At 46.4% G+C, this 24,250-nt stretch overlaps 1 protein-coding gene across 3 annotated transcripts in view; it reads right to left on the reverse strand.

The window, feature by feature from the left end:
* The window catches only part of Syn3 (synapsin III), a 389,669-nt gene that overhangs the window by 55,278 nt on the left and 310,141 nt on the right, over window positions 1-24,250 (reverse strand). For all 3 annotated transcript variants that reach the window (XM_050145613.1, XM_050145611.1, XM_050145612.1), the window contains one exon: window positions 6,340-6,402. In XM_050145613.1, the coding sequence (XP_050001570.1) occupies window positions 6,340-6,402 (63 nt within the window). The remainder of the gene's footprint in view (window positions 1-6,339; window positions 6,403-24,250) is intronic.

A 24,250-nucleotide genomic window follows, 5' to 3' on the forward strand; every position in this document is an offset into this window, starting at 1 on the left:
AAGACACTGCCTGGGTAATGGTAAGAACCTCTGTTGAAGAGGTTCATGCATGCTGTATATGTAGTTTAGCTTGCTGGTATTGCCGAAACATCCTGCTTGCATGAACACACTGTGATTTTTGTCTACTGCTGACAGATGAGTTTTGGAAAATTAACATCAAAGCAACCATAAACTGCTTTGGTTTGTATATGATGCATTTAGAACTAGATACACCCAAAGAACTCCTTTGTCTTCGACTTTGTAGACAAGAGGTTCTGTGTCCTTGCCAACACTTGGTGTTATCAATTGTTTTGTTGTTAGCTACTCGGATGGTTATATATTTCATTTTCTCAACAGATGATAGAGTGAGTGTAACCCATGCATATTTGGCATTTGCTGATGGTTTTGGCAACTTGGCACTCATTTGACTCATCCTGAACTTGCAGCCAAGGGATAAGAACTTGTAGTCTCTGGAGCTGTTCAGTCATCTCTCCTATTGACTTCAGTTGGGTTTGGGGTCCTCAGAACAGGTCAGGAATCCTTCATTTTATGGACAGCTACTATCCACTAAGTGCTCCCTTGTCCATGCACTGAGATTCAACTTCAGAGTTTCTCCTAATCCTTACACTCAGCATGTGACATTATTTTCACTTTACAGAGAAAGGAACTATGGTTGGGAAGACTAAATAAGGTAACTTACAGCATCTCAACTCACAAGCAGTGGAATCTAGGTTCAAATGAAGATCCTTAGCTGCTATGATGTGCTGCTTCCAAAGAGGAAAACACTGAAAACTTAACAATGTAAAGACTATAAAAATCTGCATCTGTGAATGCTCACATCCCTTATATAAAATTACACCGTAGCTGCACCTTCTGTATATCTACAATATGTAGCACCTATACACACTTGCCACACATTTAGTAAACAATGGGACGAAAAATAGACATTTTCAGCACAGAGGCTTTTTTTTTCTTTTTTCCTTTTGTTTTTTTTCAAGACAGGGTTTTTTCTGTGCAGCCCTGGCTGTCCTGAAACTCGCTCTGTAGACCAGGCTGTCCTAGGGTTTCTCTGTGTAGCCCTGGGCTGTCCTGAAACTTGTTCTGTAGACCAGGCTGCCCTACAGTTTCTCTGTGCAGCCCTGGCTGTCCTGAAACTCGCTCTGTAGACCAGGCTGCCCTAGGGTTTTTCTCTGTGTAGCCCTGGGCTGTCCTGAAACTTGTTCTGTAGACCAGGCTGCCCTAAGGTTTCTCTGTGTGGCCCTGGCTGTCCTGAAACTTGCTCTGTAGACCAGGCTGGCCTGGTCTATATTTATTTCTGGTCTGTACTTAGCTAACTCCACAGTCACAGATCCACTGACACGGAATCTCCTCTAGACTTTGAAACATGTCAGACTCTACAATCCCCACAGCACCACCTGGGTTCCAGGCTTGTAAAATTTTCAACAGGGGAAAAAAAAATCATTTTTACCCAAATGAAACGATTTTTCCTTCCATTTGACATTGCTGATGTTTGGGGCTGTGTAGTTCTTTGAGGTGGGAGGCTATCTTGTGCAGTGTGGGGTGTTTAGCAGTGTTCTGGCTTCCTCCTTGTAGGATCCAGAAGGACCCCATGTTCTCCCAAATGTAACAACTAACATTGTTTCTAGACGTGGCCCCGTGTCCTTTGGAAAGTAGATCCTCAGCTGCTTATTTCCCCTGACTTCTGGAAAGCTCACAGTCTACCCCACCCCATCCTAGTTTTCTTTCTATTGCTGTGATAAACACCATGCCCAATAGGAACTTTGGGAGGAAAAGGATTTTTGGCCTACATGTCTCAGTCACAGTCCATCACAGAGGGAAGTCAGGGCTGGAACCAGGAAGCAGAGACCACTAAGGAATGATGCTTACTGGCTTTCTCCCCACTGCTTGCTCAGTTTACTTTCTATTACCACCCAGGACCACCTGCCAAGGGATGGCACTGCCCACACAGATCATAATCAAGAAGATGCACCTTGGACTTATCTATAGGCTATCTGATGGAGGCAATAATTTGGTGTAGGAGGTCCTTCTGTCTTTGTGTTTCTTTCATTGGTTAATAAAGAAATTGCTTTGGGCCTGTTGATAGGGCAGAACCTAGGTAGGCAGGGAAGACAGAACTGAATGCTGGGATAAAGAAGGGTGGAATCAGAGAGACGCTATGGATCCGTGGCTGGAGATAGATGTGCTGAGACTTTGCTGGTAGGCCACAACCTCGTGGTGATATACAAATTAATAGAAATGGGTTAAACTAATATGTAAGAGTTAGCCAATAAGAAGTTAGAGCTGATGGGCCAAGCAGTGATTTAATTAATACAGTTTCTGTGTGGTTATTTCGGGGCTAAGCTAGCCGGGTGGTGGGGACGAACAAGCAGCCCTCTCCTTACAACATGTTAAGGCTCCTTCTTCCCAGATGACTTTAGGTGTGTCAAGCTGACAAAGAACCCAAACCCACAAAACAAAAACTAGCCAGCACACCCATGATTTTACCCTGCTTGTCTAAGCACCCCCAAATCCAGTATTTCACTAGATTTTGGTTTCTTTGCCCCATGGAAGAACCCATGTTCTTTGTTTTAATGCAAGGGAGTTAGCCCATATCTGTCTTGTTTATTTCTGGTTTATTGGGATCCTGGACCTCCCAGGTCCACCCAGCCTTATGCAGCTTTCCCATGCCATCTTGGCAGCTTGATTGTGTTCTTCCCACTGGCACAGTCTTACTCATCACCACCACTGACCATTATTTACTTGACTTTCAACATCAAGTGTCAACTCATTCAGACGTCTTTCCCATGTGGTTTGGAGGTGAATGGCTCGGGAGGGCTCTGATGTCATGAATGAATCAATCCACCTCTTGAATTTTTATGATCATGTTGTGCTCCACTCAGAACATTTCCATATTGTGTTAAAAAAGGGTTCTTTCAGCTAGCCCCTGCCTGAAAGAATCCACTGTGGCAGGAGACTCCATATGCTAGGTGGGATTGAGTTCTTCTTTAAGCTCTGCATTCTTTCCATAGTCTTCCATCATACCCCGTGTATAAACAGTCTCTATTTATTTACTATTGAGATAGGCTTTCACTGGGCAGCTCAGGAAAGTCTTGCACTCATGACCCTACTACCTTAGCCTTCTGAATACTTGAACTATAGGTGTCATCACACCTGGCTTATTCCTTACTTACGTATGAGATGGTCTCCACAATGTTTTGAGGGCAGAGACTGGGTCCTATTGGTTGTCTGACTCCCACTGTAGAACAGGCACAGGTCTGTGGTGTACCACACGAGTACATGTGCTTGAGGGTGGGTCAATGGCTGCACCCATTGGGTCCTGGATGGGCTTTGCAAAACACCAGGGGCATTGATACCTCCTTACTAGGCGTCTTCAGGGCATGCTTTCCCTGCTGGTCTGTAGCCACACATCTCTCTTCTTATGAAAAGGTACAAAGACTAAAGGAGCTACGTGTTGTGTTCTTTACCCTCTCAGCATGGACATGACATCATCTGCTCAGTCAGCTTTCCCAGAGTGTTCTTGCAGCTTTTCTCATTTTACATCTACGGGGAAGAGCCCCCTTTCCTCCGTGTCAGCATTCTTGAAAACCCATGTTTACTTTGGTCTATGTCACCTTCTCAGTTTGGAGACTGACTTCTCGACCTTTGGGACATCCCCCTTGCTGACGCATGACATTCAACTCTCTAGGCACTTCCTTATTTCCCCTTGGTGATTATTTTAAGCTTTAGTGATATAATTAAGTCCTTGGGAACCCTCTGACTTTACCAGAGTCGTTCAAGATGGTGATGGTGGGCAGATGGCAAGGGGCAACGAGAGAAACAGGCTCGGGTGACAAGAACTTGGTGGCTCTTTGGACATGGAGAAGGTGGAGATGACACATATGTTTCTGAGTTGTTTGTGTTGGAGATGGAAGATCACCCCGGGGCTGGGATGTGCTAGTCAAGCACTCTGCCTCTGAGCTACCCTCACCCTTTGGTTTCGGTTTTGAGATAACGGAATGACAGGTGTCTGCTCCAGATATGGAAGTCACAGGAGAGGAGGAATAAAAATGGGGGGGGGGGGGATAATGGACATTGTTTGGGATGTTACCATGGAGACAAGGTAACAAAAGACAGGAGGTAATTGGAAACATAGGAAATACGACTCAGGAGGTATTGACATGAGGATGACAGCCGAAGCTGAGGGAGTGCTTATGGCGCGGCCATGGTCAGGGATGGCGTAGGAGAGTTTGTCCTTTAAAGACACTGGAGACAAAATCATTGAAACTGAGGGAGAAGAACCTGAATCAGAGGCCACTAGGGAAAAAGTCTGGGGATAAGAAGGGATGCTCAGAAAGCTTAAGTGATATAAAGACATAAGTTCAGGACAGAAGAATTAGCATGGATTAGCATGAAGGCAATTGGGAACCATGGGGAGGGCGCTTTCCACCCAGATGGTGGGTGAAGTAGTGGGCAAAGAAGGGATAGGCTTCTAGAGGAGGATCCACCCATCCACCAGGCCCCATTATTAACATTCAGACATTTACTCTGCCTTCTCCCAGAGACCTAGCAGGACAAGTCAGCAGCAGCAGCCAAGATGCTGTAACTACCACAGTTACCAAGTAGAGCACTCTCCCTAAGTAATAAAAGGCAAGCCCTTCCTGACCCCCACTCCTCCTGCTCCCCCGTCAGAGGCCAGCCTCTGCGGGTCCCCAAATAAACCTCTGTTGCTTGCTGTGACCTTGTGGTGTCCCTCAGTTCCAACCGCCAAGGTTGCCTTTCTGCTGCCCTTAAACTATTACACCAATCCCAGGTCCTGAGATACAGGAATGGGAAAAGAAGCAAACATTCCTTTCTTTACCCTGTGGATGTTCCAAGGAGTCTGGACAGAGGTACATGGTTTGGATACTGAATGCCCTCCCCAAACTCGTTAATTGTGTGTCCCCACTGCAGCGATTTAGAAACAGAGGCTCAGGAGGGAAGATTGGGTCAGGAGGGCTCAGATCTCATCAATGAATTCATAGCCTAAAGGGTTTGAAGGGCAGTAGCTTTGTTACTCTCATTCCTTCAGCTGCCTTGACAAGAACAGTTTTGAGTCAACACACCCTCTGTGCTGTGGTAAACTGTATCAGCATAGGCCCCCAAACAGGGCCATGTGGTCATGAATCAAAAACTCTGAAACAGGCAGAAATAGACAGACAGACAGACAAACTTCCTAGAAGCTCATTTTCTTACACATTTTGTCACATGGACAGTAGGCTGATGCACACAGAAAGACTCACTTTAGAGGCTGTTCATTAGAAACATCATCTAACAGATGAAGAAGCCCAAAGGGGCTGGTTTAGAACTTGCCCCACCCTACCCTGCCTCACCCTCTCCTTATGCCACCTGAATTTGAAGAGCACAGGTAGGAAGGGATCCGGGGGGCAGTCTGGCAGGTAGAGAAGAATACAGGTATGAAGTGCAGAACTGTACAGCTGTCTGAGCTGATCAAGGCAAGACCCCTCCCCTCCTTTGTCATTTAGTTCTTGCTGAGGCCCAGGAGGTATCCTGCTATAGCTCCTTACTGCACACAACCCTAGGATTGGATTTTCCTCTTGTCTGGGGCCCACCCATCTCTCTCTCCTCTCATGGGAGAAAGGTACACGAACCCAAGCTATCTCCCAGGGGACATGATGTTGGGAAGAGAGACCTCAGTCAGGGGTCCAAAAACAAGTTTAGCTTTGAGACTTGCAGCTGAGAAGCTGACCAGTACAGCTGCCCTGGATGTCATCTGTGACTGTTTAAAGTACTTTGTTTAGTTTGGCAGAAGCCTGCTGCCTCCAGGGCTCCTGCTGGGGGTCCTGTTTGCACTTTGGTGGTGCTGGCCCAGCAGGTGATAAAGGGACAAATAGGACAGGAGCTTATAGCACTAGAAGATAATAGCTACTTGACACAAAAGAGTCGTTGTCAGCAAACGTTTTTCCCTCATGTCTCTTAAGTTATAACCGCGGAGAACTGTAAGTTATCAAATGAAGGTGATGTTCACAGCTCAGGCTGAGGAGAGAGACAGTCAGTGTAAGCTCTGGAAAGTCAGCTGGGAGCAGAGGGAGGTGGATTGTAGATTACTTCTAATACTCTCTTCCAGAGACTGTGCCAATGGGGAGGGGCAGCAGATAGTTTGGGGGAGTTCCGGGGGAACTACATCAGTGCAGGAGGGGCAGCAGGTAGTTTGGGGGTGTCCTAGGGGTCTCTGCACCAGTGGGGAGGGGCAGCAGACAGTCTGGGGGAGTCCTGAGGGCTGTACCAGTGGGAAAGGGGCAGCAGGTAGTCTGGGGAGAGGTGGCTATATTGACTGTATGCAGAGCACTTCTCAAACCTTACCTTTCCCATGCCAGCATGGGCATGTCCCAGCTTGATCACCACGGGGAAGTGCGGGGCTGTGAGCTGAAAGACACAAGAGGAAATCACTCATTATTACTCTCAGAGCATTGCCGTGGGAAGGCTCTGGGCTGTCTGTTCTGTAGGAAGGTTCACTCACAGAATGTTGTCAGGGATCCCCACAGAAAGCTCTGCAGGTGTTCAACCTGTGCTCCAGAACACCTGTGCGCACCTGGGCTGTCAGAACCAGCTTGCCTGGGAGCACCCAACAGTCTGTAGAGATAGAGGTGTTCCAGACAACTGATTTAAAATTCTGACTTGCCAGGCAGTGGTGGTGCACACCTTTAACCCCAGCACCTGGGAGGCAGAGGCAGGAGAATCTCTGTGAGTTCGAGGACAGCTTGCTCTACAAGAACTAGTTCTAGGCCAGGCTCCACAGCCACAGAGAAACCCTGACGCGAAAAAAAATTAATAATAAAAAATAATAAAATTCTGGCTTTACCCTAGTGCAGCTGTATGCAAAACATGACATGGATCCATGCCTGTTTCCTCATTGGCAAAATGGGGACGATACCAGTGTTCACACATGGAATGGTCATGAAAATGACAGGAATTCTTTCCTAGTTTATGTTCATGGGTGCTTTGCCCACATGTATGTATGTGTACCGCACGCGTGCCTGGAGCCCGCAGAAGCCAGAAGAGGGCATTGGGTCCTGTAGAACTGTAGTTACAGATGTTTCTGGGTTGCCTTGTAGATGCTGGGAATCGAATCCAGGTCCTCTGGAAGAGCAGCCAATGCTCTTAACCGCTGAGGCATCTCTTCAGTCCCATGTCAGGAATTCTAGAGTTTTGAGTTCAAAGGATGGCAGCTTCATTTTCCTGGTACACTTCTGCCTCCCATACTACTCCAGTGCCTAGTAAGTCTCCTAACAACTCCTAGCTTTCTTCCGGGCACTGCAGGAGTTCAAGGCCACTCTGCTGCTAGAATTTATCAGTTATGTCCTATAGGCACTGTGCTAAGTAGCCTCACGACGGTGGCTTTTTCGGAGCATTGCACTGTTTTCCAGGCAACTGTCCTCGCCTGCCTGGTGCCCTGTTACATTTCCAGTCTCTCAGAGATTTCTAATGCCAACACAAGGCTGAATACAGAATCTGTGTTTCAATCTGTTCTGTCAGCATCATTTTCTGGAGGGGTGTGGTCCTCTCTCCCTTTGATACAAATAAAGAGTGCCGGGAGGAGAGACCGAGAGGAAACCAATGCTCACATCTGCGCTTTATTTGTTCCTTTCATGTCATCCCTATGTCGTCTGGAGGGTGTTTGCTTGGTTTATAGGAGTCTATTCTGGTTTGCTTGAGGTCAAAGTTTATCTCTCCTTGCCACATAGCAGTGATGTCAGTCTCTTCCTTTTGGATCATGCTGTCCTGCAACAGGGGCCATCACATCCCCTTCTCTAGGCTGTACAGATAGTCTGTCACCCTGTCCTGAGGTGTTCCCAGCAATGCACTTGTCCCCTGGGAGCTCATCTTTTCCCCTTGGCTGTCTACTACACAATCTTGCCCAGTGGTCATCTGTGGGTCAAAAACCACCAAACGAACTCAGTTGCAAACTTGATTGTATTAAGACAAACCTAAGATGAATGGAGCACACTTCTGAGTGTGTTTGTGAGTGTGTTTCCAGAGGTGACTAGACCGTGAGACTTTGACCCAACGGATGACCAATGGTGGACTAATTGATCAAGGCCAATGGATGACCTTGGTGGACTCAAAGCAGGATGGCGCTGCTGGGAGCTGGTAAAACACCAGCGGTGGGTTCTTGTTGGAGGACAACGCCCTTGTTCTTGGGAACTATGTCCTGCCCCGGCCCCTTACCATCCCAGTGCCACTTTGTCCCCTCCCCACGATGGACTGACCCATAGGAAACGGTGAACCACAATAAATCCTTCCTCCATTATGTGTCTGTTTCAAGTATTTTGTCCTAACAATGAGAGAGGAAAAAAAAAGCAAGGTATACATCATCTCATCACCTCCCACAATGCCTCTTGAGGCAATCTGAGGAGGCACTCAGTATTATTACTGTTGTTGTTGTTATTATTTAAGCATTTTACAGATAAGAAAATTTTGCCAGCTGAGAGCTGAGGACTTCAAGTGGGTTCGGTAATTCCCAAGCTCAGTTTGGATAATTTTCCCCCTATTTCAGCCTAAATATTACCATGCTCCTGTACTCAAGGCGAACCAGTTTGTCTTTTTAAATAAAGAAGTAACATTTGATTTTGATACCAAAAGCAATATTCAGTCAGTGGAAAAGTTTGGAAATAAATTGCAATAACTTATTAAGTATAAAAAAGGGCAATAACAGTTGTCCCAGACTTCTCATCTGCTGGTCTGAGGGAAAAAAAAAAAGCCCTATAGTTGCTTTTTATTTGTTCTGTTATTATGAAATTGAGAGCACAGTGCATATCCAATTTTATTTCCCACTCTTGGTACCTGATAATAAGCGGTGAGAACATTTCTGGTGGTTATTATTTGTTGGTTTAACAGTTATAAAGTAATTCCCATCTGAAAGAGACTTCAAGAGCAGCTTTGGGCCATCACGTTGATGAAACAAAACACTGCCCAAGCAATTGAAAACCATGATATGATTCTTTCCTTGATGTAAGCCGTTCCCTCCCTCCCTAGAGGGAACCAGTGCGCGGATTCTGTGTTTATTCTTCCCCTGCATCTATTCATAACCTTAACATCATATAATTTCTAACAAACATCGTGCCTCTTTAAACTTCAGCTTTTCTGCCTTTTTTTTTTTTTTTTGGTTTTTCGAGACAGGGTTTCTCTGTGGCTTTGGAGCCTGTCCTGGAACTAGCTCTTGTAGAGCAGGCTGGTCTCGAACTCACAGAGATCCGCCTGCCTCTGCCTCCCGAGTGCTGGGATTAAAGGAGTGCGCCACCATCGCCTGGCCCAGCTTTTGTGCTTTAAAAATATATTCTTTTACAATTTCATACACACATGCACCACATACACATGTGTGTGTTCACTTGCACTAACTCTGCGAGGAAGAGGGAGAGGTACAGGAAAACCGGATGATGGAAAAGGAGATCAGAGGCTTGGGCTGGAACAAGATGAAATCATAACCCAAGGGAATCATGACCACACCAGGAGGAACACTGTCTGGGTGCTCCAAGTTGGGTAATTCGTGTCAAGACTTTGTGATGGTCAGCACTGGTAGTGAACTCGAATGGACTGAGAGACAACAAAGGAATCAGTAAAGCACAGCTCTCTCTGATGTGTCTGTGAGGGCATTGTCAGTCAGTTAGATTGCAAGGGCTATGACCTAAGCAATGGTTAATCTATTGATGGATTCAGACTTTGAAAGATATAACTTAAAGGCAGTGCTATATTCTTATTGGCTAACTCTTACATATTAATTTAACCCATTTCTATTAATCTGTATATTGCCACGTGGCTGTGGCTTACCAGGTAAAGTTCCGTCTGGCTCCAGCAGGGCTACATGGCTTCTCTCTGACTCCGCCCTCTTTCTCCCAGCATTCAGTTTAGTTTTCTACACCTAGCTTTGTTCCCCTATAGCTCTGTTATAGGCCCAAAGCAGTTTCTTTATTAACCAATGGTATTTACAGCATACAGAGGGGAATCCCACATCATGCTTCCATTTCCCAGTGCTGGAACTAGAGGCACCTGCTGCTATACTCAGGATTTTATGTGGAGGATAGGGATCTGAACTCAGTTTCTCATGCTTATGCAGCAAGAACTTCACCATCTTCTGAGCCCATCTTTCTTTGTCATATATTTTTTCTGGCATCTGTTATTCATGCCTTTTCTAGCTCAGATGTCCAATCTCACCTGCCTAGGTGCTTTTGCGTCTTGCTCACACATCTGTCTTTTTACATACTTGTTGCATATAAATAGTTGGCATTTTATTTATTTTTTCAAACGTATCTCTTTCTCACTTGCTTTTCCAATGCTGGAGATGGAGCCCAGGGGCCTGCTTTGCCACTGAACTACACCTCTGCTCACTCTTACAACTCTGCACATTATATCATGCACATGCCTTCCATCGTGACAGGCACAGTCCTAACACAGTCATTGCAATAGCTGCACCGCATTCCATGTGCATCTGTGTTGTCTGAGGTTTCTGTCCTGTCTGGTTCCCACAATCGTTAAGTCCCAAAGAAATCACAAAGAGGTCTACATTAGATATAAACTGATTGGCCCATTAGCTCAGGCTTTTTATTAACTCTTATAACTTATATTAGCCCATTGTTCTTGTCTATGTTAGCCACGTGGCTTGGTACCTTATTTGGCGGGGCAGTCACATCTTGCTTCTTCTGTGGCTGGGTCAGGACTGAAGACCAAGCTTTCCTCTTCCCAGAATTATCCTGTTCTCATTGACCTGCCTCTACTTCCTGTCTGGTTGTCCCATCTATACTTCCTGCCTGGCTACTGGTTAATCAGCGTTTATTTAAAATATAAGTGACTGAATACAGACCATTGTCCCATACCACATCTGTCCTGCAATACTTGAGCCACTTTCCTGAGGATGAACTAAGATGTGTATGGTTCTTTCTCTCCATCTTCTTCTCCCCCTCCTTCCCTGCTACTGCAAACCAAATCCCAGTAAACACTTTGTTCACACATCCTTTGAACTATATTTCATCTCCAAGGGGCTAGACTTGGAGCTTTTCAAGGAGAGAGATGCAGAATTTGGAGACATTGTGATAGGTTTCTGTAGCAAGTCATTTGATCTCCAGAAATGAAAGTCCTGAATCATGTAAAGAGTCCGCCCATGAAAATGACATCTCCCTGACTAAGATGGTTTTCCAGCCAGGAGTAGAACCAGGGACCACTTGTGCAATGTGCCTCAGCTTCTCTCCTTCCTCACTACTACAGATGGAGAACAAGCCACTCAGCACTGGCCCATGGCTGCTCATTTCTTCTGCCATGTTCCTTCCCCTCCATACTGTGTTATGGATCCCAAGGGCCGTTCCTATTTCCACCCATTTGCCACAAGTCAGCCCCTCCCCAAGCACAGACAGGTCACAGAGGACAGAAAACATCTTGCTGGCTATGCTATTTTTTCTCTTCCCTTCACAACAATAGCTTTATTTAGTTTCCTTGGGGATGGCTTCTCAGGGACCCTTTTCCCGGTCCCATGGCCCCAGACACTCCAGAGTTCAGCACTGCCCCATGGCAAGAGGCCTGACATCCTGTTAGAAAGGGGACAGATCCATCTTTGAAAAGAGATTCTCCACCCTGATAAGGCCTTACTCAATAGTACCCAAATAAGCTAAAATAAGTGGGGCGGCCCTGTGTTCTTGCAGGGTGTTCCCTTGGGAAGATCGGAGTCCAACAGGCTTAGCCAAGGCCAGCATTCTATCAACGACATCCTCACACTGAAGCTGGAACTCTACAGTGGGTACTTGGGGATGGTCTATGCAGCTTCCTACCCAAGGCATTCCCTTTATATTCCGTGTAATGGAGATTTAAACAAGAGAAGAATTGCATCCTTGCTGAACATTGCTATGGCTTTGAAGGGGATGGTCGACCGGTAGTCAGAATTAACCAGACCAGCTCAAAAACAAGGAATATAATTTTAATAATTGGGAACAAGAGAAATTCACACAACCGGGATCCAGCGAGAATCACACAGCCGAATGAATACAAAACAAGAGGCGGACACCTGGATGCCCAGGTCCTTCTTCTGTCGCCCCAAGCGGCCACACCCTAGTCAAATGTGATTGGCTGAGCTTCCCCATCATGGCTTGAGTGTGTCTCCAAGGGTTCATGGAGAAAGCCTGGTCTCTAGCTTTGTGTTGAAGCATCAGAACCTTTAAGAGGGGGTGCCGAGTTGGTCTTTGGAGGGGGTTCTAACAACTTATGTGGGGCCTGGCTAGCTCTGCAAGACTGGGTGTAGAAGAGCTCAAACCAGGGCCTTCCCTGCTGCTTAAGCTCCCTCCCTCATCGTATGATCACACACTGTTCTGGTTAGTCATGCAGGAAAGGGGAGCCACAACTAAGGAGTCTATGTCTGTTATCGATTGTGGTTGAGACCTGAGGACTGTCCTAAGGTACAGATCTGGCCCAAGAAGCCCAGCAGACACCTCAGACTTAACTTCATAGCCAGTGTGCTGACATCCAATCACAAACAGCAATCAGAAACATCTCTAGTCACTTGTCCTGCCCTGCACCTGGATGCCTAAGATAGGCGTGGCATCTCCCCTGCCTTCCTTAATTCTAAAGCTAACCAGGTCCAGGGCTGGAACTCGGGAAGACCTAGGAGGTGTTTGCTGAGTGCCTGTGGTCTCTCTGCTCTGATAATTCCACCTCTGTCTCACCCTACCTCCCACTGCTTTTAGTGTCTTGGAAAAATACTGGGAGCAAATTTGGAATAATTAAACTGATCATGCCTACCGACAAGCAAGCATTCCTTTCTCTTACATTTCCTGTTCCCCTGAGAAACGCAATGGTCAGAAGCAAACCCACAGGCTGGCAGCATCTGCCCGCGGACAAGCTCTCCTTGTTTTCTCGCCTGTGTGAGCTTAGGGTTCACAGTAGGCTCAGGCTGTCAGGATATTACCCTTACCACCTCAGGGACTCTCTAGGTGCTGCTCACATGCAGAGGACATCCTCAGAGGAAGAGTTTGTCTGGGGGAGGAGCCAAATGATCCTGAAGGGGCAAGATACAGGAGACCACCTTCATGGTCCTGAAAATAGGCTGCCTCGGGATCCCCAAATTTCTGGGCTGCCCACTATTCTTTCCCTTAGCCTTCTTCCTGTCCTTTCCTTTTATTTACGTTTAAATTTTTTTTTCTTTAGCCATGGTCTAACTATACTACACATGTGCCCTATCTTCCCACAGGAGTCTCTTTGGGAAGGTTTCTCAGCCTCCTTAGTTGGTTTGAATGAAAATGGCCCCTTTAGGCTCTCTGGGAGTGGTGGTCTTGTTGTAGGAGGTGTGGCTTTGTTGGAGGAAATGTGTCACTGGAGGTGGGCTTTGAGGTTTCCAATGCTCAAGCCAGGTCAGTGTGCCATTCTCTTTCTGCTGCCTGTGGATCAGATGAGGGACACTCAGCTGCCTCTCCAGCACCATGTCTGCCTGCATACCACAATGATTCCCCTCAACAATGATAATGGATTAACCCTCTGAATGTAAGCCAGCCCCAGTTACGTTTTTTTTTTTTTTTATAAGGGTCGCCATGGTCATGGATGTTTCATCACAGCAATAGTAACCTGTTGCGGGAGGTCCTTCCGCCCCTCCAACTAATAGCTGCTGAGATACCAGCCCATTGGGGCGTGGTTTCTCTCCCTTTAAAAAAACGGCTACTTCCTCGCTCACTCTCTTCACTTCCTGCTCCGCCAGCGACTAGACTCCCTTCCTGGTTGCGCAGAGGGCTGTTGTCTGGGAAGGTGATCTGTAAGTTTTTTCCTCTTTAAATAAATACTACCCTTTTAATCATAATTCCAAACTGGTATGGCATTGTTCGTGACTTACGCCTTCATCTCCACGTTGTTTGGGCATGGCCGTGATGTGGGAGTGTCATATATCAATCTGTTGATTTCATTGGTTAATTAAATAAAGAAACTGCTTGCCCTGATAGGTTAAAACATAGGTGGGAGGAGTAAACAGGAGGAAGAGGAAGTGAGGTAAGACTCCTCAGACAGACTCAACAGCTCTGCTCTGGAGCAGAGACGCCATGCTCCGCTCTCCCGATAGCTCTGCTCTCTGAGGCACACGTGATGAAGCTCCGACCCAAGATGGACATAGGTTAGAATCTTCCCGGTAAGAGCACCTTGGGGTGCTTACATGAATTATTAGAAATGGGCTAGTCCAGGTGCGAGAGTTAGCCGAGAAGAGACTAGATATAATGGGCAAGCAGTGTTTAAAAGAATACAATTTGTCTCCAAAACCACAGAGAAACCCTGTCTCGAAAAACCAAAAAAAAAAAAACAAAAAACAATTTGTGTGTTGTTATTTCGGGCATGAGCTAGCAGGCAGCCGGGGTACTGGGGACGCAGCCCAGCCGCTCCTATTTCAACAGTAACCCTAACTAAGACACCCTCTCGCCTCCCAGGTGCTTTAATGAAGTACACACCAGCACACCATTGTTGTGGGATCTGTGTCTACATGTGGAACACACATTTGGATTTGGACCCCACGTAGTTCTCTGTGGGCAACAGAAATGGCATTCCCTGAAGATCAATCCAAACACCCCAACCTTACCATCCATTCCAGCTATGGACATTGTTTTAAAGTTTTATTTATTTTTTTAGAGAAGGTCTCTGGGTCCCACTGAGGCCAGGTTGGCCTTGGACACCTCCTGCCTCCATTTTCCCAGTCATGTAACATGCCCGGCTCAATATTTGGCAATGTTGAGGCTCAATTCAGGGATTTCATATATACTAGGCAAGAATCTGCTGATGAGTTACAGTCCTGCTGTAGGAAATCCTTCAGCCAGTAGCCTTTAAGTTACCCACCCGCTTGGGCGTGGCTTCTTATACTATAAATGCCGAGGCTACCTTTTAGTGTCTTTCATAGGTAGGAGACAACCAAGACCCAGGCAGAGGCTAGGGCCTGTGCTGAAGGGTGAGACAGGTCTCTGGCTAATGAACGTTTTAGGAGGATGTCTGATTCGAGAAGCCATATCTGTTCTGTGTCTCATGGTGACCAGCTGTGTTTCACTGTGGCCTTATAGTAGACACACCCCACTTAATTCCCACAAGCCCCATCACAGTGTTGCTACTTCTGACTCATGAACCAGAACCCCAAGACCTAATTAAACAATTGTTCAACTAGTGCTGAAGCCAAATCCATGTTAAGGACTGTACTGTTTCTCACACTGGCCTGAGTCATAGGGATGACCCAGACCCTACTCTATAGAGAATCATGGGATGAACGGAGCAGTGGATCACACAAGAATGATTTCAAATCAGCTGCGTAGTCCGGCTGGCTGCTTCAAGAGGAAAGGAGTATTGAAGAGGTTATCACAGACAACGAGAAAGGTGGTATTTGGACTAGGTTTTGCAGATAGAGTCAGTTTGCCTAATAACGAAAGGGCCATTCCAGGCAGATGTATCCATGAGGAAAAGACATAAAAGTGAAAACTTCAGAAGGTTCAGGAACCATCAGAGCCAACCATGGGGAAATCCTGCGAGGGAGAGGCTAGCCAGTATCTACGCTCAGTGACGACCTCACTTTGTTACTGCTCTCTCTCTAAATGAGGGTAGACACATAGTCAATGCGTTCTCTGCATGTTCAGGGGGTTTATGCTAAAAATATGAGTTTATAAAATGTACACATTTAAACCAAACCACAAATCTGGTTACTTTGTTTTGGCTGTCTGCCTCCCTGCCTCCCCAAACCTAGAGTTTCCAAAAATGAAGTCTTCACTTCTTCTTTCAGGAACACATGTTGAAGCGTTTTCAGATGAAAGGACAGAATGTCTTGAGCTTTCTTTAAAATAATCCCGTCCGGTCTGGATGTGGAAGTGAGTCTGGCGTGGTCACAGACGGGGTCTGAACTGGAGCTGAGCAGGGGCGCAGGCATAGTATGGGGACTACTCTGTGTTCATGTGTGTCCTTGATCATTTCCATCACAAGTCATTTTATGTGTGTATGTGTGTGTTCATGTTTGCACACATGTGTGCACATGGAAAGCATATTCCTTAATCTCTCTCCACCTTATTTTTTGAGACAGGGTCTCTCATTGAATCTGGAACTCACAAATTTGGCCAGACTGGCTGGCCAGTGAGTATTAGGATCCTCCTGTCTCTGCATCCTCAACTCAAGCACTGTGTGTGCCGTCACGTTTAGCTTTTTTACGATGATGCTTGGAATCAGGTCCTTATGCATGTGTGGCGAGCATTGTACTGACTGAGCTATCGCTCCACTCTTTCAGGGTCTCTCTCACTCAGTGTGGACCCCCAGAGTCCCAGAATGAATATCATAGCTAAGTAGGAGTATAAATGATGGTGTGGGGGACCACAGGGCATGGAGCCAAACCAAAACAATTGACTCAGTGGCTCAGGCTGCAACCTGCAGGTGGTAGGCACCAGACAGAGCTGATACTGTTCAGTTTTCACTCAGGACATGGCACCCAGAATATCGATTAGCAGGAAGGTAGCAGTAATGGGTAGGAGTTAGGAAGGACGAGGAACAGATGAAGGATCCAGCTGGGGCCTGGGGGCTGAGTGTTGGCAGCTTGCTGTCTACTTCACGTTGTCTCCAGGTTGTGCTGAGGTTGTGTCCACGGCTTAGGATGGAGGCATGAAGCTCCTAGTGTATCTTTACATCATCACATCTCCAATATAAATAAATTTTAGAACAGGCAATTACCTACTGGACTTGAGGCTGTAGTCTTGTCCTCCTGGCTACCTCTGAGATAGGACAATTACAGGTTCAAGGCTTGGACTCTAGAAAATAGGTGATACTTTGTGATGATAGGTTCATGAGAATTGCCCACTGGCCAGACCAAGTGTGACATCTTGTCCTGCCTCTGAGCCCCTCCTCGTTCAGACAAGCTGCCTTATGGCAGCTGGCTCTCTATGAATAGAAAAACCCAGGGAAGCAGAGGCTTTCTCAACTGTCAGATGAATGAGCTAGCCCAGGTCGGACCCAGCCTAGAGCAGCCTCTCCATAACTGTCTACAGGCTGGAGGGAATGGAAGTGAGATCACACCGGTGTCTGAGGAGGAGGGGCGGGGGGCTCCGTTCTCCCCTAGGATAAAGCCATTTCCTCTTAGCTCCAAAGCTTCAGAGAGGCATGGCTTCTGAATTAAATTCCAAGTGGACCAGGGCTGGGCAGAAACAAACCATTAATATGTCAACCCTTTCAACTTAGGTCTCCATCTTTCTCTTGGCTCCTTAGTGTGGGGTTTCCTCATTTTAGATGGATGGTGTGATTCCCTCCATTAGGGAAAAAAACCTTCTAGATGCCTTTAAATCAGGCAAATGAGTATGGGCTCCCTGTTTCATTTTGAAGATGTGGAGCATGCCAAAAGGTTTCTAGACTGAATATTCAGTGACTGCATAATGGACCAAGGGATAATGGCCAAAGCCCCTAAATCACTCACCAGACAGGACAATCTCAACCACTGGGACTTGGAGACCCCTGGCAGCACTGTGAGTGGAATCCCCAACACATGAAAAATGACTGGGAGTGGGAGATCTCAGCAAGAAAGTAGGCTCACACTCAAGGAACTGATGGCTCTGAATGGACCAAAATCCTTTAGCTCACCTATCTGAGTGCACTCAAGATATCTCTATCTAAAAGGAGCTAAAAGTATACAATGGAAAAAAGAGAGCATCTTCAACAAATTGTGCTGGCAAAACTGGATGTCAATCTGTAGAAGAATGAAAATAGACCCATATCTATCACCATGCACAAAACTCAAGACCAAGTAGATTAAAGACCTCAATATCAATCCAAACACACTGAACCTGATTGAAGAGAAAGTGGGAAGTACTCTACAACACGTGGGCACAGGAGACCACTTCCTACGTATAACCCCAGCAGCACAGACACTAAGGGCCTCAATGAATAAATGGGACCTCCTGAGACTGAGAAGCTTCTGTAAAGCAAAGGACACTGTTGCTAAGACAGAAAGGCAACCCACTGACTGGGAGAAGATCTTCACCAACCCCGCAACTGACAAAGGTCTGATCTCCAAAATATATAAAGAACTCAAGAAACTAGACCGTAAAAGGCTAATCAACCCAATTATAAAATGGGGCACTGAGTTGAACAGAGATCTCTCAACAGAAGAAGTTCAAATGGCCAAAAGACACTTAAGGTCATGCTCAACATCCTTAGCGATCAGGGAAATGCAAATCAAGACAACTTTAAGATACCATCTTACACCTGTCAGAATGGCGAAAATCAAAAACACCAATGATAGCCTATGCTGGAGAGGTTGTGGAGAAAGGGGTACACTCATCCATTGCTGGTGGGAATGCAAACTTGTGCAACCACTCTGGAAAGCAGTGTGGAGGTTTCTCAGGAAATTCGGGATCAACCTACCCATGGACCCAGCAATACCAATCTTGGGAATATACCCAAGAGAGGCCTTATCACACAACAAAAGTATATGCTCTACTATGTTTATAGCAGCATTGTTTGTAATAGCCAGAACCTGGAAACAACCTAGATGCCCTTCAATTGAAGAATGGATGAAGAAAGTATGGAATATATACATATTAGAGTACTACTCAGCAGTAAAAAACAAGGAATTCTTGAAGTTTGCAGGCAAATGGATGGAAATAGAAAACACCATCCTGAGTGAGGTAAGCCAGACCCAAAAAGAGGAACATGGGATGTACTCACTCATATTTGGTTTCTAGCCATAAATAAAGGACATTGAGCCTATAATTCGGGTTCTTAGAGAAGCTAAATAAGAAGGAGAACCCAAAGAAAATCATATAGGCATCCTCCTGAATATTAACCTTCATCAGGCGATGAAAGGAGACAGAGACAGAGACCCACATTGGAGCACCGGACTGAAATCTCAAGGTCCAAATCAGGAGCAGAAGGAGAGAGAGCACAAGCAAGGAACTCAGGACCGCGAGGGGTGCACCCATACACTGAGACAATGGGGATGTTCTATCAGGAACTCACCAAGGCCAGCTGGCCTGGGTCTGAAAAAGCCTGGGTCAAAACCGGTCTCGCTGAACATAGCGGACAAGGAGGACTACTGAGACCTCAAGAACAATGGCAACGGGTTTTTGATTCTACTGGACCTATTGGTTTCGTGGGAGCCTAGGCAGTTTCGTGGATGCTCACCTTACTAGACCTGGATGGAGGTGGGTGGTCCTTGGACTTCCCACAGGGCAGAGAACCCTGATTGCTTTTTGGGCTGACGAGGGAGGGGGACTTGATTGGGGGAGGGGGAGGGAAAGGGGAGGCGGCGGTGGGGAAGAGACAGAAATCTTTAATAAATAAATAAATAAAAATTAAAAAAAAGATATCTCTATCTAATCTAGGGACAGAGGAAACTGAGGCCCCATCTGTAAAGTCTTGAGGGGGTGTGGATTCAATATTAGCACTTCCTTTTTGAAATTTAGTGTACCCACTGGTAAAACAGGTCTGCATTGGAAAGCTGCAAAAACATGGTGTTGGGGGATGGCCTGTGATGGCCTGAGAATCGGCAGGTGGGCTGTGTTTCCTCACTCACATCTTGTTTATCATTTCAGATATTCCTGTTTTTGATAACCTCTCTCTGCAGGACCATTCTCAGGAATGCCTGGGGTCTAGAGCTCTCTTTCTCTCTTGCTATCTCTGTCAGTCTCCTTCTCCCCATTTGCATGTAAGGGTGTGTGCATATATGTCAGTGCATGAACTTGTAGAAGTCAGAAGTCAACCTCGAATGTCATTTCTCATTATCTGTCTGCCTTGTTTTTGGAGACAGTCTCTCCTTGACCTGGAGCTCCCTAGTTAGGATAAGCAGACTGGTCAGCAAGCCCCAGTTAGCTGCCTGTCTCTGCCTCTACAGTGCTAGGATTGCAAACCCTTAAAATGTGGATTCTGGGGTTTGAACTCAGGACCTGTTGTTGCATGGTGAGCATTTTCATGGCTGAGTTATCGCTAGCCTTAGATCTTTGCTGTTCAATGTGCAGTTGTAGAATCTGTAGATCATCAATCACACGTCTCATTTACACTCCAGATTGAGGGCTCAGGTCCTACATTTTAACAGGATGCTCAGCTGATACAGGTGCAGGTTTGATATTACTGGTCTACCTAACTATGTTGGTAGCTAAATCTTGTTACTTCTGAAATTGACCCATTTATAAAAGGAAAGGGATTAATCTATTGACTCAAAGAATTAAATTCCTATAAAGATCAAAGCCTGTTAACCCCAAGGGAAGGCTTATTTCCGAACTTTGTTTTTCAACCTTGCACTTCCATTTTCTTATTTAAAAACTGTTCTCTGCCTTTTCTTAAATCTTTTTAACAATAACTATGAAAGCACCATGCATGGGGATAAAGAATTTGAACTGGAAAGAGTGCCACGATCACAGTCTTGGGCCTCAGTTTTCTTCTCTAAGGAGATTATTGTGCAGACCGAAGCATGAGTTCCTTCTCATGCCTGACCTTGGGTAGGAAAGGGTCACTTGCCATCAGATTGGGCAGGGGACAGCTCTCAGCAGCTCTGTCTAACTAGAGGCCCAACAGTGCTGGAGTAACTTCTGTCTTTCTTCTCCAGCAGGCTGAGAGTTAGCCTCAGGACATCTCTTTGTGTTTCCGGCTCACACTCATCCTGTGCACAGTTTAGGGTATACTCACTCATCACACCCAGTGACTCGTTAAGATCTCTACTCTGATAGCCAACTTAAGAGAATAAATCCGAGACCCAGAAATATTGAGAAACTCGTGTTTGGCCTAGCTAAGAGGCAGCAGAACAAAGATCCCAACTAAAGCCCTCACGAAGGTTCTAAGGCACCAGGACCTTGCAGGTGGAGTTGAGGGTGGTAATATTGGCTCCCAACCACCTGCTTGCTTCAGGCATTTCACTGATATCCCTAACAGAAAGCCTGGATCAAACCCTGCATGCACAGGGCTGGGATGGGGACAAACCCCATAAAAGGCCCTGTTTGCTCACAGTCTGCACAGCTGGGCTGGATTAGTCCAGCTATGTCAATAGCTTTGGAAAACCAGCAGGCAGGAAAAGCCCACTTTGTCCTGAAGAGTGCTCCCACACAGACTTATCTGGGTCCCCTACCCTGTCTTCCCAATGCCAATGTCTCGAATTTGTGGCTTCAGTAGAAAAAAAAATCATCACTTAGCAGAAATCTTTCTCAGTTCTCTATCTGTGTAAAGACCCAACTGGGAAGGGTGTGGGGCTGGGTTTCCTCTTTCTCCTCTCATTCTCATTTTAGGGAGACCCACCTCTCCTAGCTGGGAGAATCAGATGAGAAGAAACAGCAAGGCTCTGACCACTGATGGCTGCTTGTTCTGGGCTGCTGGGGGCTGTGTTCAGAGTACCCCCTGTATGAGAAGAGGTCTAGCTCAGGCAGGGTGGCTCCTTGGCTTCTGCTTCACTTCCTTTGCCATTCTTCTTCTCTTTCTGTTTTTTAGAAGCGAGTGCAGGGCCTCATGGGTGCTGAGCAAGTACACTGCCACTATCTGAGGTCTTGCTAAGTTACACAGGCTGGCCTTGAACTTTCAACCCTGCCTCAACTCCAGAGTAGCTGGGATGAAGGCCTTCACTACTCTGACAGTCTCTTTCTTAAAGTGAGCTGGGGTGTTCTTGTGGAGGATTTAAAGCATTGAAAACTTCTTATTTTTGCTCTGTTTTATATACAAGAGGAAACAGAACCATGGTCACAGCTGTGAGAAAGTTCAGCTTAGAGCATAGCAGAAAATCCCTGCTCATATGTTTTGTTCATCACTGACTGATTTTACAGCTAAGTGCCAGGGATCCAGGGGCTGTGAAGGAGACTGTCTTTCATGAGTGCCCTTCCCCAGAGCGGGACCTCTCTTCCACCCTTCACTTTGGCCATGGGGCAATCGGTAAAGGCAGGGCTGGGCTGGGTACTTGGCGGGAGAAAGGTGAATGGAACCACAAGCAGAAGCCTGCCAAAGAGCAAATGCAAACATGCCCCCTCCAGCACACAGTGGCAGTCCGTCTAGAGATATGTCCCCCAAAGCTGGGCATTTGAGTACTTAAAAATCAGTTGGTGGCATTGTTTGGAGAGGTTCAGGTGATGCAGCCTTGTTGGAGGAAGTATGTCACCAGGGCCAGGCTTTGAGACGAAAAACTTCTCCCCACTTCGTCTCTCTTCCCTTCATGCTCATGGTTGATATGTAAACTCCCAGCTTCCAGCCCCTTCTCCTGCCACCATGCCTTCCAGTTGATGACATGCTCGCTCTCCAACTTATCTTCCTGGAACCAGAAGTCAAACAAACCCTTCCATAAGTTGCCTTGGTCGTGGTGTTTCATCACAACAACAGAACGGTAGCCAATACAAAGACCCTGTTGTTACCCCACTGCTCTGGTTTGATTTCTGCTGTGATTAAACACTGACCAAAAACAACTTGGGGTGGAAAGGGTTTGTTTAGTTACATGGTCCAGTTACAGTTCGTCCTTGAGGGATGTCAGGGCAGAAACTCAAGTAGCAGCCATGGAGCAATGTGCTTACTGGTTTGCTTATCGTAATTTGTTCACTTTCTCTCCCTCCGTCCCTCCCTTCCTCCGTCCCTCTGTTCCTTCCTTCCTTCCTTCCTCTTTTTCTTTCTTTTTTCCATTTTTTTATTGAAAACATTTTAAAATTTAAATGTTTTGATCCTGTTCTTCCCTTTCCACAGGTCAATGCAGATCCTGTCCCCCTCCTTACCTACCCAACTCTAAATTCTTTCTTAAAATAAACAAACAAACAATCTCAATAAAACAAGCCCCTCAAAACCAAGGAAACAAAAATTGTAACCAAACAAAAGCACATAATAACATGGAGTCCATTATATGTCGGCCATACACTACTCCTGAACATGAGGTGACCCTGGAGTGGCTGATGTACCCAGTGCCACTCCACTGGAGAAAACCCATTGTCCCCCTCCCAGCAGGTAATAAATGGCAGTTCAGTTGTTAACCTTTACCCTAGTGGCTAGGTTTTCATTTATCCATCTATTAAAAATATAACAAAATAAGATAAAGCAAGAGCTATCACATAGTAATTGGAGAGGATAAAGCAACAGTAAGAAAAGAGCCCATGAGAAGGTACAAGAATCCACTCATTTGCATAACTTGGGAACCTCATAACAGTACTCAACTGGAAGCCATAATGTATACAAAGAGTCCAGACCTATGGAGCCCTGTGAAAGCGGCTCCAGTCTCTGTGAGTTCATATGAGCTTTGCTCATTTTGAATTAGAGGGCCTTGTTTCCTCAGCATCCTCCATCCCCTCTAGTTCTTATGCTCTCCCTGCCTCTTCTTCCACATGGTTCCCTGAGCCCTGAGGGGAGGGATCTGTTGAGACATCCCATTTAGACTTGTGTGTACCAAGGTCTCTCACTCTCTGTGCAATGTCTCTTGTGGGTCTCTATGTTTGTTCTCACCTGTTGCAGGAGGAAGCTTCTCTGATAATTCAGCCTGCTTTCTTATACAACCCAAGGCCACCCGCCAAGGGGTGTTACTGCCCACAGTGGTCTGGACCTGCGACATCAGTCATTAATCAAGAAAATGACCTCACAGACTTGCTCACAGGACCATCTGCTGGAGGCAACTCCTCAACTGAGGGTCTCTCTCTTCACGTGACTCTGGTTTATGTCAAGCTACTCAGCCTACTCACTCAGCCTGGCTACCAGGCAGGTGCAGGTGAGAAAGCAGGGTTCATGTGTGCTACAGCCCCACTCATTGTTCCAGTTCACATTGATTGATCTCTCAGCTCCGTGTCCGGGATACATCAGTGAACTGGCTCTGCCTTCATGGAATTTAGTCAAAAGACTCTGTGACATCCTTACACAGAGGGAGATACAGGGAGGCCACATGTGCAGAGCAGGGTGGGGGGACAGGGAAGGAGGTCCACCAGTCCTCAAGGGTTTCCCTCGACTCCCTGGGAAGATTCTGCTCAAAGTAATCGTTTATGTCTTAGCATGAGTCTTCAAGGACACTGCAGCCTTCTAGATCCTTATAACTGCTATTTCTGTGAATGAAAGCTGCCCCCCTTCTCTGAAGCTGCCCTTGCCATAAACAAGGCCAACCTCTTCCAAGACTGATGGTTGTATTTCTCAAGTACAGGGACCGTGACATCATCGTTCCCTCCCCAGCTTGGGGATTTGATGGTCAGTGTGAAGTCAAGGCTTGGAAAGGTGCCTGTTCGTTGCAAACGACTAGGGGGAGGCCTGGGGTGGGTGTACTGGAGTGGAGCAAGCTGCTCTCTCTCTCTCTCTCTCTCTCTCTCTCTCTCTCTCTCTCTCT

Source organism: Alexandromys fortis, unplaced genomic scaffold (assembly GCF_014885135.2).
Source record: "Alexandromys fortis isolate MF-2015 unplaced genomic scaffold, M_Fortis_MF-2015_v1.1 scaffold_50, whole genome shotgun sequence".
Taxonomy (NCBI): Eukaryota; Metazoa; Chordata; class Mammalia; order Rodentia; family Cricetidae; genus Alexandromys; species Alexandromys fortis.